At 32.1% G+C, this 17,279-nt stretch overlaps 2 protein-coding genes across 2 annotated transcripts; one reads left to right on the top strand and one right to left on the bottom strand.

The window, feature by feature from the left end:
• Nucleotides 1-5,902: 5,902 nt before the first annotated feature.
• On the top strand, nt 5,903-8,750 carry LOC111613441 (glycine receptor subunit alpha-3-like). The gene is made up of 8 exons (XM_023354799.1): nt 5,903-5,913; nt 6,033-6,106; nt 6,678-6,745; nt 6,813-7,039; nt 7,110-7,192; nt 8,148-8,309; nt 8,371-8,696; nt 8,745-8,750. The coding sequence occupies exons 1-8, from the start codon at nt 5,903-5,905 to the stop codon at nt 8,748-8,750; spliced, it is 957 nt and encodes a 318-aa protein (XP_023210567.1).
• A 5,860-nt stretch (nt 8,751-14,610) lies between these two features.
• Nucleotides 14,611-16,842, bottom strand: LOC111613440 (glycine receptor subunit alpha-4-like). Its single transcript, XM_023354798.1, has 8 exons — nt 16,793-16,842; nt 16,654-16,727; nt 16,508-16,575; nt 16,207-16,433; nt 15,620-15,702; nt 15,329-15,490; nt 14,941-15,266; nt 14,611-14,859 (listed from the first exon to the last, which is right to left on the bottom strand). Exons 1-8 carry the CDS (start codon nt 16,840-16,842, stop codon nt 14,611-14,613), a joined length of 1,239 nt encoding a protein of 412 aa, XP_023210566.1.
• Between the last annotated feature and the right edge of the window lie 437 nt (nt 16,843-17,279).

Genomic DNA, 17,279 nt, shown 5'->3' with positions numbered 1-17,279 from the left:
CGGGCAGCCGAACTACTTTCCGCCGTCCAGCGTCACGCTACGGAGAGTTTAGGAGGGTAAATTGAGTTTACTATCGTCTGTACAGTATTATATATAAATTAGGTACCGTACATATAATTATATATTAATTATATATAAATTAGGTACTGTATATATAATTATATATTAACTTAATTTATTTTAACTTTATTATAATTATATATATACTTTCCGCCGTCCAGCGACACGCTATGGAGAGTTTAGGCGAGTAAGTTGAGTTTACTATCGTCTGTACAGTATATAAATTAGGTACCGTAAGTCCAATACAGCACTGTAATTTTATTCATTTCTTGTGAAAGGAACGTTTCTTATTCAACGGCGATTAAAATTATTTCTATTAATGATGTCTCCAAAGTTTAACGAACTTTTCGCAGAAAAATAACATCAGAAATCGCGCCCGCCGTTTGGTGCGCTGCTCCGCGACGAAAACAAGCTTGAGCAATGGCGACGTCGAACGGTGCACACTCGGTAAGTAATCCTACAATTTTTTGTTTATAGCGTAGTTTATACAGATTATTCCCAAAAATTATACGTGTTTTGGAAATGTCAAGTCGAATTAGTCTAGAATCAATTAATTTTATGGAAGAAAACCTTTCAAACAGCCGTAGTCCGTAAACTTCACACGTGTCGGGCTGTGATTGGCTCACGTATTTAAGGATTCCTACAACGCGAAATTCGTATAACGAGGAACGTATCTACGCGTTACAGGGAAGTCTACTGTATTATGGCTAGCGATTTAGAATGTAATTGTGATATTGGAAATTTATTTTTAAAAAGTTTTGGCTTAAGACCATATAATGAAAACTAAAACATTATTAAAAGAGAAAGACCAATGCCTAAATTAAATATAAATGCGTCGAAAAAAAATTTGTTCGACATTTTCGTGATAAAATTTATGAAGATATAAAATGGCTTTGTGGATGCATAAAAATGCAAAAATTGTTTTGTTGGCCTTGCCTACTATTTTCAAATAAAATTAGTGTGTGGAATGAGATTGGCTTTGACGATTTAAATAATTTGAGTAAAGCTGGCAAAAAACACGAAAATCGTAAATCTCCGTCGATTCTTTCGTAAAATTGAAGGAATTTGGAAATCAAAATAGAATAAAATTTAACATTAATACACAATATAAAATAAATATTGAAAATTATAACCAGATAGTTACGGCTAATAGATATATTATATTTTAATTAGTAGATGTTATCGAAGAGAGTATTGGCATTTAGAGAGAATCTATCAAATCTAATATAACTGAGTTAATTATATTGTACTTGCTTATTTATAAAGTGCGTTAGATAATCTATTAATTATAAATACATTTAGAGAAGTCTACGGTTTTTACTGGCTTATCGAACAAACGAATACAAATGACCCCTAGACCATCGCTGATTGATTGCCCCTGGAAGTCGACTTCTTACAGAAACACAGCTTCTCTATCATCAAATGTCACGGCACGCCACTGGAGCTTTCTTTTTTGCTTCGCTTAAGTAGGATGTAAACCGACTCCAGTTTTCCATAGAAAGTCCCTCTGGAGACGTCCTCTTCCTTGGCAGATTGCTCGCGTGTTTCATTGCCGTATCCAATCAATTCAATCAACTAATTCATGGTGTTTCCAAGTTCACTAACTACAGTTACAGTGCACTGTGTTTCTCAGTATGATCATTTACAATTGCATAAATGAATCAAGAAATGCTAACAATATGAACTAACGTACTGCAAAAAATAAAACAATAAAACATTAAAATTCAATGACCGATAGCAATATCTGTGATTACAATAAGCTCATTCTATACTTGTTTTGAATTAAACTTTGAAATTCCAACCAAAGAAACAAAACCGTTGAAATTTAAATAAAAATTCTCTACTTATTACAAGTGACTAGTTATTTAAGTTCAAACGGAAGAAGATACTTGTTTCTTTTAGCATTATACTGGAAGCGCTGTATTCTACAAAAGTGTAAAAACTACTAAAATTCTTCCCAAGTATGTCGAGGTTCATTTTTTATAAATGTTTTCTTCACATGTCTCCTTCTATTATCAAGCACCTACTCAACGTCTCTTCCCATTGTCCATCTCCTATTGATTGTTTATCAGGTGGTAAAGGTGAAGATTTAGATTGTGTACTAATTGTGCACAAGGCGATAGTCTGCGTTTGTTTGTCGTTGTAAAGATGTAGCCGCTTCCAACCAAGATTATTGTAATGGAAAAACTCTATTGCAAGCTGGGTGGTTTGAACACCAAGATCAAAGAACTTCATCCAAAAATTGACAAAGCCTGGTTCCTCCGTCACAACGCGCCTACACATAAAGCAAAGACAACCTTAGAGAAGCTGGCCTGAATAGGTGGGAAGTTCTGTCTCCTTCACATTCTAACGCCTACCGACTATCATCTTTTTCGCGCCCCGCGTATTGTATTGAAAATACACAGTCCAATGACAATATCCGTGTGAAAACGACACTCGAGAGTTACTTCAACAAAAATCTTTAGTCATTTTCTACTAATGAAATTGTAAGTTTGCAGCAAGAGATATAATTGATATCGACAGTGATTACCTAAAAGACTGAACTGTAATCGTGAATAAAGTTTCCTTTTTCCAAAAATACTAAATTTCACATTACAACCTGATGGATCAGCTCCCTTCTCTATTTTAAATCGCCTTTTTGTTTCATTATCAACTCTTTCCACCATTTTAAATAATATCGACAGTCTTAAACTACTGTTTTCCCGGACTTTTAAAATATTTTTTGAAAACACGAGGCGACAATACCATTAAAGTCAATGTCCAAGATAACAACTCTGTAAAATTGTTAATTGACTTAAGATAACATACACTTTACATTAATTTCACGTAGAAATTCTATAGCATGACGTAAAATCACGTAATGTGCACTTAACCAATCGATCACGTCATACGTTTTTTTCTACTCGGTGTTAATTCGATTTGGGACGTTGCGCCATCTGAGTTTTGCGATTTTAATTATTCTCCAGTCGCATAAATTTGCTGGTGAATAATCCAAAACGGCAATTCGCCTCCATAAACTTCATGTTGCGCGTACGATACCTTTAGACATAAAAAAAATTAATTCTCTTTAGCATTCCACGGGAAAACAGTTGACTTACTAAAGCACAACTTACTAAAGCACAATGGATGGAGTTAGTTGGCAGTTAGATAGTTCTCCCATGCATCTTTGCAAGCGCATGAAAGCAAGAAATGCAGATGTCCCAATGCAAACTGAAAGGATGCCGAATGGTCCTATTATGAACTAAAGAAATTTGGCTAATTCGGTTTTGTTGCTTCGGCATATGTCTGTGACGTTGTGACGTTGTCATTTATAATAAATAAACTCTTTTAAATGAAAATATTGTTTTCCTAATATACCGCTTCGTTGTTTAAAAAACTAAATTTCTGTTGATTGACCAAATAAAGTGTTTCCCATGCATGTCAAAGTGTCAGTCGTGTTGCAACACCTAAGTAGGTGTTGGGTAGGATAAAACTGCTTTTTAGTCGTCGTTTGGATTCTGTAAAATCTGTTTAAAGGACTAATTTCGAAACTTCTCATCCTCTAGCTGCTATCAGAATTATCATCCAAATAAATCGAGTAATTTTATCTGGTGATACGGAATGTTTGCTTATTTTCTTTAATTCGAACCAATACGAAAGGACATCATAATGCTGTAGTAACTATGAAAGCATACAACCTTTTCATATTTTAAAATCTTAAATAATTCTTTAAAAATTTACACGGATGTCCCTCAGAGGAAATTAATGATATTTCGACCTACACCAATGGTTGAGAAAAGGCATCATGTTGGGTCAGGTCTACGTATTTTTATAACCTACAACTCTCATCCGCAGTATTTTGATTAATTCATTACAGGTATATCTCCAAATTTCAAGCTGAATAGGATGCAATCTTCGAATACTTCGAGCCTCAAAACTTCAAGACGACAGACTCATTATTGGCATGCATTTTGACTCCAAAGCTCGCGTGAAAATCTACAGACAGGAAATCCAAGCATCTAAATTCAATTACATACAATACCTCCCGGATACTATAAACATAACTATAATACATATTTTTCTGTACCAATTCACACAGGTATCTTGTGAGATGAATTTGTTTTACTATACAAATCTGGAAGAGTTAATGGGGAAAACTCTCAGAAATCGATCTGAATTCGGATTCCTTACGACATTAAAATATCTTAAACAAGTAAAACCACTAAAATATTTATAAATGTATAAATATTTAAAGTTTTAAACCCCAAATTCAACTTAATAACTCGTTTTACATTATTAAAAAATAATTATTTTCCCGTTTCCTATTGAACGGTTGGGTAAACAGGTAAACCAAACATCTTACTTTATCACGCTTGGTAATTTATTCTGTGATCAATATTGAACAACTGCATACATTATTCATTTTCAATGATGCATTTTGTAGATTCAACTAACAACTACAGTTATGTTTCATATCTTTTTAATTATTATCACATTTAACATTTGCGAATTTTGTCAAAGGTAAGGAAGTATCATTAACAACTCTTTCTATGTAAAATTTAAATGTTTTAAACACATTTTATGACATCATGTAATTTATCTTCGTGTTTTAAAATCGAAGTATACGCTCGAAATAGCAAATATGAAACCTTTTATACTTTTATTCTTCAACCAGTATACTTAATCATTAAGTATACTGGTTGAAGGGTAAAAGTAGGGTAAAAGTCTTCTGCTTCAGCACCAAAAATTGTTCTCACAATTGCTGTATAGGCCGGGCGAATCAAAGTTTCGCCAATAGTACAAGGCTTCATTTCTCTCGCGATTATTTCTGCAACTAAATAACTGGCTTCTTGAACGCGGTCAGCAATTGTATATATATATAATTTTTTTTACAAAACTTTTACTGTTTGTTTTTCTTGTAATTTTATCAGATCTTTGAAATATTCAAGAGGTTTTTAGACAAGTGATCGTATTTTGTGGAGAAGTGTAGCAATAATTTACTGGGAACCATAGCTTCATTTGATAAAATCAAACCACACACAATACATTTTTTGTCTGGGAATTAATTTATCACCAGGTAAATCCCATTTTTAGGTAACTGTCTTGTTATAAGCGAGTTTTTACATTCTTTTTTAATGCAACATTTTTACGAGAACTTACTGTTTCTGTTTCTTTTGTTTCAATAATGCTTGTTTGTTGCTCAACATTAAAAATAGTCAAATCTTCACTAATAGAGCTCTCAATTTTTGATGATTTACTAGCGCTAATTGATCCCTTAGCTTTTCTACCACTTCTTGATGATTAGAATCTTCACGTTTTCTTTTTTTCAAAGAATCAATTGAATATTAGTTGATTCTTTGCAAGAAAACAAATGTAAATATAAAGAATGAACTGTTAAATTCTGCAATTATAGTTCGTTCTGGTATAATTTTGCCACTATTTATAATTTTAATGACTCTCTCACAAACAAGAATATCTAAAATAATTAATTTACTATAACATATAATTTACTATACATACATTTTAAATTGTTTACACAGGACATCGAATACATCAATAATGCTGCATATGAAATAAATAAGTTCCACGAAGAGAAAAACAAATCGATACTTAATATTCTAAATTGAAAGTAGTAATTAAAATAATTAAAATTAAAGAACAACTGACAAAACAAGGACAAAAAATATCTGTTATCAACAGCGACAGTTCCTTTGAATCATGTTCCATAGCTTAGTTAGAAATGGTTGGATTTTAAAAATACTCATAATTAATTAAAATTATCTTTCCTATTGAACAGATAATAATTAAAAGTTGTACAAATTGGCCCATTTTATATTAAAATTTTATAACTTTAATATGTAGAATGTCAGCAAGGTGAGTCATTTATTTGAAAAAAATAATATAAATAAAGCTTTTTATAAGAAATTACCTAAAAGTTACTTTATTTTTCAAGTAAATATGAATTTTCTTGAAATTTATTTATTTTTCTCTAGTTTTCAACGTGGAAAATACCTGTTAGATGTGATACCAGATGATTATGATAAGCATACACCGCCTGTCGTCGATGGTAACTAACTTCTATTATCTCCTTTTTTCTCTGAAATCCTATAGACTTCTATAGTATAGTCGCTTTTTCCGCGTGTCTAAATGCAACAAAATCTGTTACGCTAAAATTTCACACGAGAATGATTAGTAAAAAAGCTCGCCACTACGGCACTTTTCGCGCAACAGGCAATACAAGATATACTATGGAGAACTGCACGATGCAGGTTTTACAGCTCATTATGGTGTGCTCAGCATTATTTTGAAGCCGCAAAACTCAAAGGCCATGAACTACGACCCAGAGTTTGATGCACTTTCAGTGTTCTAAATTTGCAAAATGACCTCGACAAAGTACAATTTTTAAGTGTTTCAAACAACCAAAGTCACGTGAAGTAAGATATAAAGCACCTGGTGTGCCACAATAAGGCGTTTGATACTAACTTTGTTTTTTTAGATATGTTTACGCATGTATTGAAATGAACCCCCTGCCAAATTTAGTTGTATGTAGACTGCTAAGTATTTCTCTAGTCAGCGTTTATTAACCCATTTTATTTAATATTTTATATATTATTAAACTATACAAAGTTTTGTTTTAGGTAAACCAGTTGTCGTTTATGTAAACCTACAAATTATGGACGTAGATGAAATAAGAGAGCGAACGATGGTAAGGAAACAATCTCATGGATTGAGCTTTCACACTCATTCATAATTGCATACTTTTCTATTTCCAGGACTTTCGTATGCATTTATATCAAAATGAATTTTGGAAAGATCCTAGGTTAAAACTTAATTTGCTAAATTTAACACGTATAAAAGTGCTTCCCCCAATTGCTGAAAAATTGCTTTGGATTCCAGATTTGGTATTCGGTAATAGCAAATCGGGTCAACTTTTTCAGTTTTCGCTTCCAAATACAGCGATTAAAATAAACAAAGATGAAACAATTCAGAAAGTTTCGAGGTATGTGAAGTTCCTGATTTAAGATTGCTAAAGTTTTAAACTGTTATAAGTAGCACATGTTTCTTCACAGGTATAGCTTTCGTGTTTCTTGCCCTATGAATCTGAATAACTATCCTTTAGACACTCAACATTGTGTCTTCAAAATAAGCTCTAGTAAGTTGCACTGTGTCTAGAAGTAACGTTGCCACTTTAAATCATTTTGGAGACAAAACTGTTCGAGATAGAGTAATGAAATTTTGTTCGCGCGTTTATCTAGAAACAGGAAAACTTTGGACAGAATTTCAAAGTTGGTTACATTTTTCTTCTCTCTGGCGTTTAACAGTGCTACTCTCACAGCAATATCAAAGAAACCGTTTAACGTGCTTTTTAAACGCATGCTGTAAATTTGGGCACTTCTATATAATAATAATGGGGATTTTTAGTAAATCACATTCATATAACATAGTTATTGTGAGAGACGTATTGTCTAATTGTTTGACAATGAAAGGATGATTATGAAGCATGATCGTTCATCCGATCTATCACCTTGTGACTTCTGGTCGTGCAGCTATTTGAAATCCAGGATTTATACGGTGAAGTTGTGTATTTATCAGAACTAAGAAGCCAAATTTAAAAATGGAGTCTTATTAGCTCCGATATGTTGCACTAAGCTGTTGCTAATATGATAACTCGATTGCAATATGTTATATGTGACTCGGATTGTTAAACCGCTTCTTTAATAGTGTTGTGACGTTGTAGAACCCCTCTCTACTAGTAAGAATTGTAATTGTTTTGTATTAATTAACTTGCTGTTACTGAAACAACTCTATATTGTAGTTTATGAATGATAAATGTTTGCAGTATGCTTTTACAAAGAACTGTGTACAAGTGACAGTGGCGGCGTTGTAGACCCTACCGATGAATAGTGTAACTATTTTCGAAATTCTGTCCACAGTTTCCCCGTCTCGAGATAAACGCATCTATATAATTTTCTTAATCTATTTCAAACAGTTTCGTCTCCAAAGTGGTTTAAAGTGTATATTTTACGTGTGGACACCCTATACCTAATAAAAACTACCATATTTTAGTAATTAAAATAAATAATAATAGATTACACATTTATTATTAGTGTGTAATGATGGGAAAAAGTTAATTCTTGACTGGTCCGATGCCGAAAGTAGTCCATACAAAGTAAGAGGCCCGAGTATCATTTTACTAGAAGATATTCAACCACTAAAGTATGAAATGAAAGTGCCAAAGCCTCGTAGAGTTACTGAAATTTGGTTAAGGGGTAAGTGTTGTGTACGAAACATTTTCTTACGAAATTTATAATGAAATGCTTTATATTGCAGGAAATTACAGTTGTTTAATGGCCAATTTTACTTTTGTACGTCGAGTAACTAGTAGCTTAATTAACACTTACTTTCCTAGTAGCTTAGTCGTGGCTCTCTCTTGGTTATCCTTCTGGCTGCATGTAAATGCGGTTCCTGCTCGTATTACACTAGGAGTGACATCAATTCTTACACTTACTACACAAATTGCGCAATCTAGATCATACACTCCATCTGTTAATTACATCAAAGCTCTTGATATATGGTTATTTGTGTGTACGTTTTTTGTTACAGCGTCATTGCTAGAGTATGCTCTTTCATATCAGCTCAATGTATACCAACCCAAAGTAAGATAATTTTATTAAGTTAATTAATTTATAAAATTTTAATAATAGCTATAGTGAATGAAATCAGTTTTAAAGATAAATTTTATTTTCAGGAGCAATCTTCTTCGAATAAATGGGCAGAGAGGAGGACAAAAATTTTTGAAGATAAAGATAAAGAAAACATGTATAAAGTTCTAAAATCTGAAAAACGTGTTAATTGTTTTGATTTTCATTCTAGATTTATATTTCCAATTCTATTTATCACATTTACTTGCTGTTATTGGTGGTACTACTTGTATTACAAAACAAAAACCAGCAATTAAATCAGAAGCGTAAAGGAAATGCGAGTGACAATACAGCAGTAAGTACACAAACAGTACTGTGCAATGTTATGTAAAAATGTATCTCATTTGATGATGCTTGCGACAAAAATTTTGAGTATTGTTCTTTAGTTTATTGCAAAAATTACAACGTTCATTACATAGAAAACCGGAAAAATCCCACATTAAAAGTCGAGAGAATGAGCAAAATGTGGTAATTTCTAAATAAGAGGCAGCGTTGTTGATGAGCGATAACACAACGGGCCGATAAATTGGCAGCGTCTTTCTAGCAGTGCGCGATGCAAGAGCGATGTACTGTTGTGCTATTTTTGACAAAAACTGATCGACATTCATTGGCACGTTCTGATACAGTAGGGAAACAACTAAACAAGTAGAACAAGACGATCTAAGGTTTCACAAACAGCTAGAGTTCTGTGGAAAATTCTCCAGGACATTTTCTGCGGTTTCAGCTGTAGAGAATCTACCACACAACTGTGGCTCTTTTTGGAACCTCATAATCTACTCGTACACTTGCGTGTAACTCTTGTAGTTGTCTCTTTTCCGTATCTTCATGTGGCCAATGGATATCGACCAGTTAAATGGCGGCGCCCATTTTATTGTTCAATCGTGTTGTTGCCAGTCGTATTTACTGTTGCCCCTGACTTGGAAATTCTTTATGTAAAAATTACCTCGCTATTGCTCATCCTCCTGAATTTTATTGGAAATTTTCCGGTTTTCTAATTCAACATGTTTTTTGTATGTCTATAATCTTTAATACGCGTAATTGTACAGTACATATGACTTATAAAACATAAATATTTAAAAGTCTATTCTTCATTGGTACTGTACAACGATTCTTGTCAAATGAATAAATAACTCTGAAAAAATTTATTAATGGGTCAAAATTCAGTAAAAATTCGTTCTCTGAAAGAGAATTTGAATCGATTCTTTGTTTTAGTTTTGAAATACAGTATTTCGTACATAATTAATTCTTCCAGAATATTAAAGGCGGTCGTTTACGTTTTCGTAACGTTGGTTATGGAGAACGGTGCCTGTTATTTAGAAATAAATGTAATTCATATCCTATTTGAAGGGTCTGGAGATTGTAAAAATGCCCGTTAAGTAGAGATTTCCGCTATTCGAAAGTGTGCGTTAATAGAGCTTTCACTGTATTATGATTTCTTGTTTACAGATCTAACATAACTTTTGGAATTGTAGCCAGAAAAATCTTTAAATATATTTAGAGTGAAAAAATATCAACTTTAGTCCCCTTATATTTTATTTTATTCATTATTTCACCTTATAGAGGAGCTTAATGAAATACAAAATTCCATTTTACAAAAACATTATAGTATTGTTTTATGGAGAAATAATTCATTTTTAAGTAAGGAGCCAATCTAAAAAGTTAACTTATTTTTATTTTTAACTGATAGTAATTAGGAATAAAGACTTCGTAATTTATAATTACAACTAGAAAATACCACAAATCGAGCTTCTGGTTGTTGGCACTGTTTGCCGCAGCGGTGTAATATAGAACTAATGTTCACTCGAGGTCTAGACCAGGGTTTTTCACTCTTTTTTTTTATATCGCTGAGCACTTGAACCTATAATTAAATTTTCGCTTCACAAATTTACGCAAAAAATAGCGTGATTTAAGGCTACGTTTGTAAACATTTTAAACATTATATCGCCATATTACCTGTTATTAAACTTAATTATTTTTGTTTACATTATTTTGAAAATTAAATAAAACAGTATTTTTCTTCCTTAAGCGATAGTTTATTGCCTCAATCTGTATATTGCAGAATTAAAATTATTATTAGGGTTTTTATTATTTTTCATCTAAAAGAAAGATGAAGATGCAATAATACGAAAAATAAAGTTAGTTGGTTGCTATGCGTAGTGAATTTATAGATAGAAACCTTGACATTATTCAAACATGCGAGTTGTTACTTAGAAATGCATAATGTATTCAGAACTACATTTTGCATTTATTACGAACGATTACTTTTTGCTTATATAATGCTGCACCATTTATTATATTTTCTAATAAAAGCTTTACGTGACATTACGAAAATTAAATGTTCGATCGACTGGTTACACAACATACTTTGGGTAACCATGTGTAACGTAAGTTTTGAGACATTTTGAGTTACCCGCTACCGTGTTCAGTGCCTTATACCATCCTATCGGACATTTTTGTAACTAACTGTAAATAAAACTCTATTGCCATAGAAGTCTCCCTGTGAAATATGACTACATTCTGTTTACTAATTCACGAATTATGCCTTTTTTGAAATGCGAACTTTAATGAGTAATTGCTGTATTCGAAAACTCGTAATTTCAAGAAGCGCTAGCACTTCCTGGTATATAAATTTGTTTCAGAATTAGAACTTCTTCGAATGCAAACATCATGTCATCAGGTGTCGGTACGAGTGTCTATTTCGACAAGTGTCTACTGGAACTACCTATTCGATGTAATGTCTAACGGCTTATTAGTACATGTTAAAAAATAAAAGCGTTGAATGTCTTATTAATTCCGTGTGTTCTAACATGAAAATTAGTGTATAAGTCTCTTCTATGGCAATTTTAACATATTTTACATTTTTGTTAGTTCGCAAGAAATTTTTTTTATGTATAAAATATATAAACATTTTTTATTTTACTTTATACCATATAACTTTCTTTATACCATATAACTTTCTACTAATAAAGGTCAAGCCACCATAAAATCTACTGATACACAATATTTTTCTTTTCCTGCATAAGGAGTTTTTCGAGTGTAGTGGAGAGATTACAAGACAAGGTTTCAAGAATTTCGAGAATGCAAGACAAGATTTCTCCAAACGTTTCTGTAAATTACGTTGGAGAAACCATGTCTTATAAAAGAAAGTTTGAAGGGCATGGTTTCTAGAATCGTCTGGAAACTTTGTCTGCATAAAACATTTGTCTTGGTCGAATTCCTCGATGAATATAAAACTTGTTCCTGCTTTCTACAAACTTCCTCAAACATTTTTCAAATATGCTTTTTACAAGTCAGTTAATCGGCTATCAATCCGGCTACAAGTCATCAAAAATCGTTTTATGACTCGTTCGATTTGCTGAATATTGGTCAGTAGAAGGAAAAGAAAGGAATGACAAAATTTCCTGAAGTTTTCAGTTTATTCCAAGTTACTAGGGTGAGGTCTGTAAATGGTATTGTTGTATTGAATTATCTGCGTTATTTATTAATTAGAGTAACATTTTTCTTTATCCCGGTTAATCGAGAGTCTAATGCACCTAGTGTATATAATTTCTGATATTGCGTGAACATTATTTGTCTGTTTCGTACTAATCGATGTTATTATTATATTTTCGTAACTAATTTTAATGCCGTATAACAGGATGGCCAAACTTGGTTTGGTTTGATAATATACAGCAATGTGACACATGGGCGATCTGCTATGGAAATTGCCTCCCGACAGCAATTTATATGGAAAACTGATCTTTATTTAAGTGTTGGACATGTGTAGAAACTACGAATAACTCTAAGTGTCCTGCCCGTTCTGAGGCACGAACACATGATTAGTATTTAGTGGTTAGCTTGTATAATTACTGATTCTTTAGCACAATTCTCTTGTAATTCTTGCTGAACCGAAATATATTTAGCATTAAAAATATCACTTTAAATTTTATGTTACTATTTACATGAATTATGATGCGAGAAGAAATTTACAAAACATATTGCTGTCAGTTGTAGTTTGGACAGCTTACTCTTAGTGTCTTTCCACTGTTTTCATTGTACCATTGTATATACTCTATATGTTTGTATATACGCGCTTTGTTTGTTTGTACTGATGCACCCCTTTGTATCAATCTTGTTTATTCTCCTGTACGCGATTCTACCCGGTTATCTTCTACGGCACCGGATATTTACCATTGGTATGTTATAAATAAAATAAACTGAACTGAACTGAACTATAGTTTGGACATCCTGTTTTATGAAAACAATATTACAGATTTTCTTTTATTAAGTAAATAAGATATGTATCTACACCATAGATTAAAAGATATCTAAAATAAAGATAGTCATCAAAAATTGAAGTAGTAATTGAAGCAATGCAATGAGGAATATTCAGTAAATTCAAGTAAATTTCTTTATTATACTGCTTAAAATAATTTAAATAAATTCAAATAATATTTTAAACATGCTCAAAATGAACACATTAAAGATGATTCGCGTAATTGAAACTACTGATCACCTATATATTCATAATTTACTTCTACTCGTTGTCCAAAACACCCTTTTGAATCTAGGCAAAGATTGGTAAAAACAATAGTGTACTGAATACAGAACTTTCGGTATATATTGTTGACTTATATTGTTTTCTTTTCTTATATGCAAATATATGATTAGCATAAATTTGTAAAATTGTTATTTTCATGCATCTCACTGCCATAGTTATTTATACCTGCGCATTGCATTAAGAAGTAAATCTTTCTTGAATTTTGTATAAGTTATCAAAATTTCTCGAGATAATATATATAAATATTCAGGAATACAGATGTTTTTTGCTTCTCAGTGACTTTTCACATTAAATTTAAACATATTATTTAATTCGAGAAACGCCGTAAACACAGAAAAGTACAATAGTTCAATCTTTCAATACTTGGAATTTGAAGATTCATTTAATAAAATTGCATAAATTTCAGGATTTGTATGAATGTTTTCAAGATTCAAAGTATGTTTATTTCGTTCATAAATAAAACATAATTACAAAATATTATTGTAAATTTTTATAATAAGATTTTTAAAAACAAAAATTGTCAATACCGCAGTCACTCGATCTGATTCTTATTTTAATAATGAAAAGTCGTGATACCGAGAATGCCCTTTTTGATTCAACTGATGCGGGTTGAATCGTGTTTAATGCATTTAAGAGAAGACAGAGGTTATGTGTTTTTAACCTGTAGCCGCGAAGATTTTTAGTTTGTTTTCAAGATGCGTCACAGTACTTTTTTTGCCGTCCAGTATTCTTAATTTATCTACCTCTGCTGTTTTAATAGCGGCATCGAGCTTATAGCCCGATAATTCGGCAGTTCGTTTGGCTTTAATAATTAGGTTTATAAATAGAAACTTCATACTTGAATGGTTTGTACTCGTTTGTATCTTTGCCGAGTTTGCACAATCCGGCATAATGCAGTATTCAAGCTATTGAGCATGGTTAAATATTAACGGCATCAGTGCAATTTTACAAGATTTTACAGGTTCTGACAAGTAAAAAGTTTCCAGAGTAGAGTCTTACCACAAATAAGCTACATATTGAATATTCACAATCTGTGGCGTGTCATAACGAGCAATAATTTATAAAACGAATAAGCAGGTTTAAAATTAACAAATACAAATGTGTTCTGACAGTTTATGAGTTAATTATACTTTCTATTTGCAAAATTTTCTCAATCTTAACACAAAATATGAAAAATATGAACTTTTAAACATTTTACGGGATTTCCCAGGATAAAAAGAATACCTCCGATTATTTGCCGGGTTAAAAAATCAGCCTGGATTACAGGATCCCGTTAGAGAAATCCTACTTCAAGGTAAACCATAAAGCAAAATATCCTCGTGTGGAAAATTAATCTTCATGAATTGCATTATCTCTAAGCCCCAGGAAGTAACACCAGTAAGACAATGTAAACATAAAAAACAATAGTGGAAACACAAATCTCGAGTAAAAATCCAATCTATTCACTGATCTTCTTGCTTTCAGTGTGTTACAAAACTTATATCTCCATCTGCTTTCAACTTTAATTAGTTTCTCCTTAGAATTACTACGCTTGTCAGTTTGTTTTCCTCTGGATTTACTGGGAGATGACTCACGTTTCTGCAAAATACATTTTAAAAAATAAGCAGTACATACTTAATACTATTGAATTTTTCAAAAACTGTAATGTTTTCAACGTACTTGTGAACTAGGATCTGTCAGTTGATGGGCTAATGCATATTCTATTAAAGAAGCAGTTACAAATGAGGTACAGGCAAATAACCAAATATCCAAAGCTTTGACGTAGTTAACGGGTGGACTGTACGATCTGGATTGTACCACTTGCGTAATTAGTGTCAAAATGGACGTCACTCCCAGCGTGATTCGAGCAGGAACCGAATTCACGTCTAACCAGAATGATAACCACGAAAGAACCACTACCAAACTACTCGGTACGTAAACATTAATTATTTTGCCAGTTAGGCGACGAATAAAAGTAAAATGTACAGCCAAGTAACTAAAACTTCCTGGTTATAGAAAAAACAATATTAATCTACATTTAAATTTGAATATAGTCATTTTTACTTACCGCCAATATATATCTCGGTTCCTTTGCGAGCTTTCGGCATCTTCACTTCATACTTAAGGGGTTGAATATCTTCTGTAAAAATAATACTCGATCCATAATCTTTATAGGGACTATCTTCAGAACCTGCCCACTCTAACAATGCCTTTTCATTTGAACTGGTTACTGTGTGAAAACAATAGTTAATACACATCCTGGAAAACTTTCTTGTAAACAGTTTAATAGATTAAGAAAGTATATTTAGAAAGATAGTAAATTATTCATTTAAATTATAAATTAAAACATCATTCTTACGGAAACATATTTTGAAAACACAATGCTGAATATCAAATGGATAATAATGAAGTTTCATGGGACATGACACTCGAAAACTGTATCTGTAAAAAGTAAAATTACAAAGTAACATCCAATTTCTAAACAATGTCTATTTTTCATGTTCTTGTTTTAGGCTATAGTTCAGAGGTTTCGCTGTATTATGATTATTATTCTCTAAGTTCATTAGCGAAAAAACCTTCCGACACCCGCGAGATAAAGTAAAAATTTTTCTTGCAGACCTTATACTAGCGTAGCATATTCACATGATACACTGGTGATCGTGATACTAAATTGTTTCAAAGTGTTTCTTATACAAAATAATAGGGAAATTTCAGAATTTTGATATCCAATATCTGTGGAACGTATCATTGAATTAGAACACAAGAACATTACAGCATATCTGAGGGATCACTTTATCTATTAACAGTTAATTCGTTAAAATTTACTGCGAAAATTTAAAAGAGTCTGTAGTGAAATATATTGACTGTATATAGAATACATATAAATGGACTTAAAAACGTAATAATCACAATATCTTTACTAAGATTAACATTAAAAAATCAAACCTAGATATCTTTTCAATAGTATTGTCTTGATATATTGTGATTGCTGTATTCGGAATTGAAAACTGGAAAAGTTGCCCCCATTTGCTATTGTCAAAAACCAAATCTGGTATCCAGATAGATTTTGCAGCTTTCGGAGGAAGTACTTTACAATTTGTTATGTTCAACATTTCAAGTCTCAGTCTGGGATCCTTCCATTGTTCTGTTTGATACATGTGCATTCGGAAATCCTGAAAGATATAGCATGAGATTTTTTCACAAACGTATAGAATTTCGTACGTTAAAGCTATTATTTATCTCTTACCATCGTCGTTTCTGTTATATCATCAATGTCAAATATTTCGAGATTTAAGTAAACAGTAACAGGTTTTCCTGGTTAAAATCAGAAAAGAAATTGTATAATTAATTAAATTATTCTCGAAGAAATTTATTACATAACAACATTCTTACCTTCAACACGGGGAGGATCATATTTATCATAATCATCGGGTACTACATGGCGCCAGATCCTATCAAATTCTACGCTGAAAATGAAAATACAATTGAATTTTTTTTTTAATTTTTGGCCCACCCGTGGCCAAGCAGTTACATTCTTTGAACACTGGGAGTTTGGGACTTGGATTCCTGCCTGTTATCCATATGTGTAACGCCTGAAAAGGTGTCAGTTATCCTTAAAAAGATAGCCGAGAAGGCATCTCCTAAGCAGATCGCCCAAGTGTTGCATTGCTACAACTTAACAAAACAAACTTTCAATTTTCATAAACAGAATTAATAAGGATCTTCTTTATTTTTACAATTAATTTATAAAAAATTATAAAAATGTTCATTTATAACACGAATCTGTAGAAGAGCAATTAATGAACCTTATAATTCGAATGTATTGGTGAGATATGGCTACACAATACTTAGGCAAAGTGCCAAAAAAAAAATACTTTAAAAGTAATCTTCATTGACAAATCTCCCATTTGTTGTGAATTAAATGTATGAGATGGTTTTGCCCACAGAAAGAATTGAATTTATGGGATAAGGTTGCACAACAAAAGAATATTGCAAAAGTGCCACCCAGTTAGCCTTCA

This window comes from Centruroides sculpturatus, unplaced genomic scaffold (genome assembly GCF_000671375.1).
Source record: "Centruroides sculpturatus isolate CEXI.00-Female unplaced genomic scaffold, Cexi_2.0 scaffold1826, whole genome shotgun sequence".
Classification (NCBI taxonomy): Eukaryota; Metazoa; Arthropoda; class Arachnida; order Scorpiones; family Buthidae; genus Centruroides; species Centruroides sculpturatus.
Note: the sequence above shows the minus strand (reverse complement) of the source record. Positions and strands in the feature narration are given on the sequence as shown.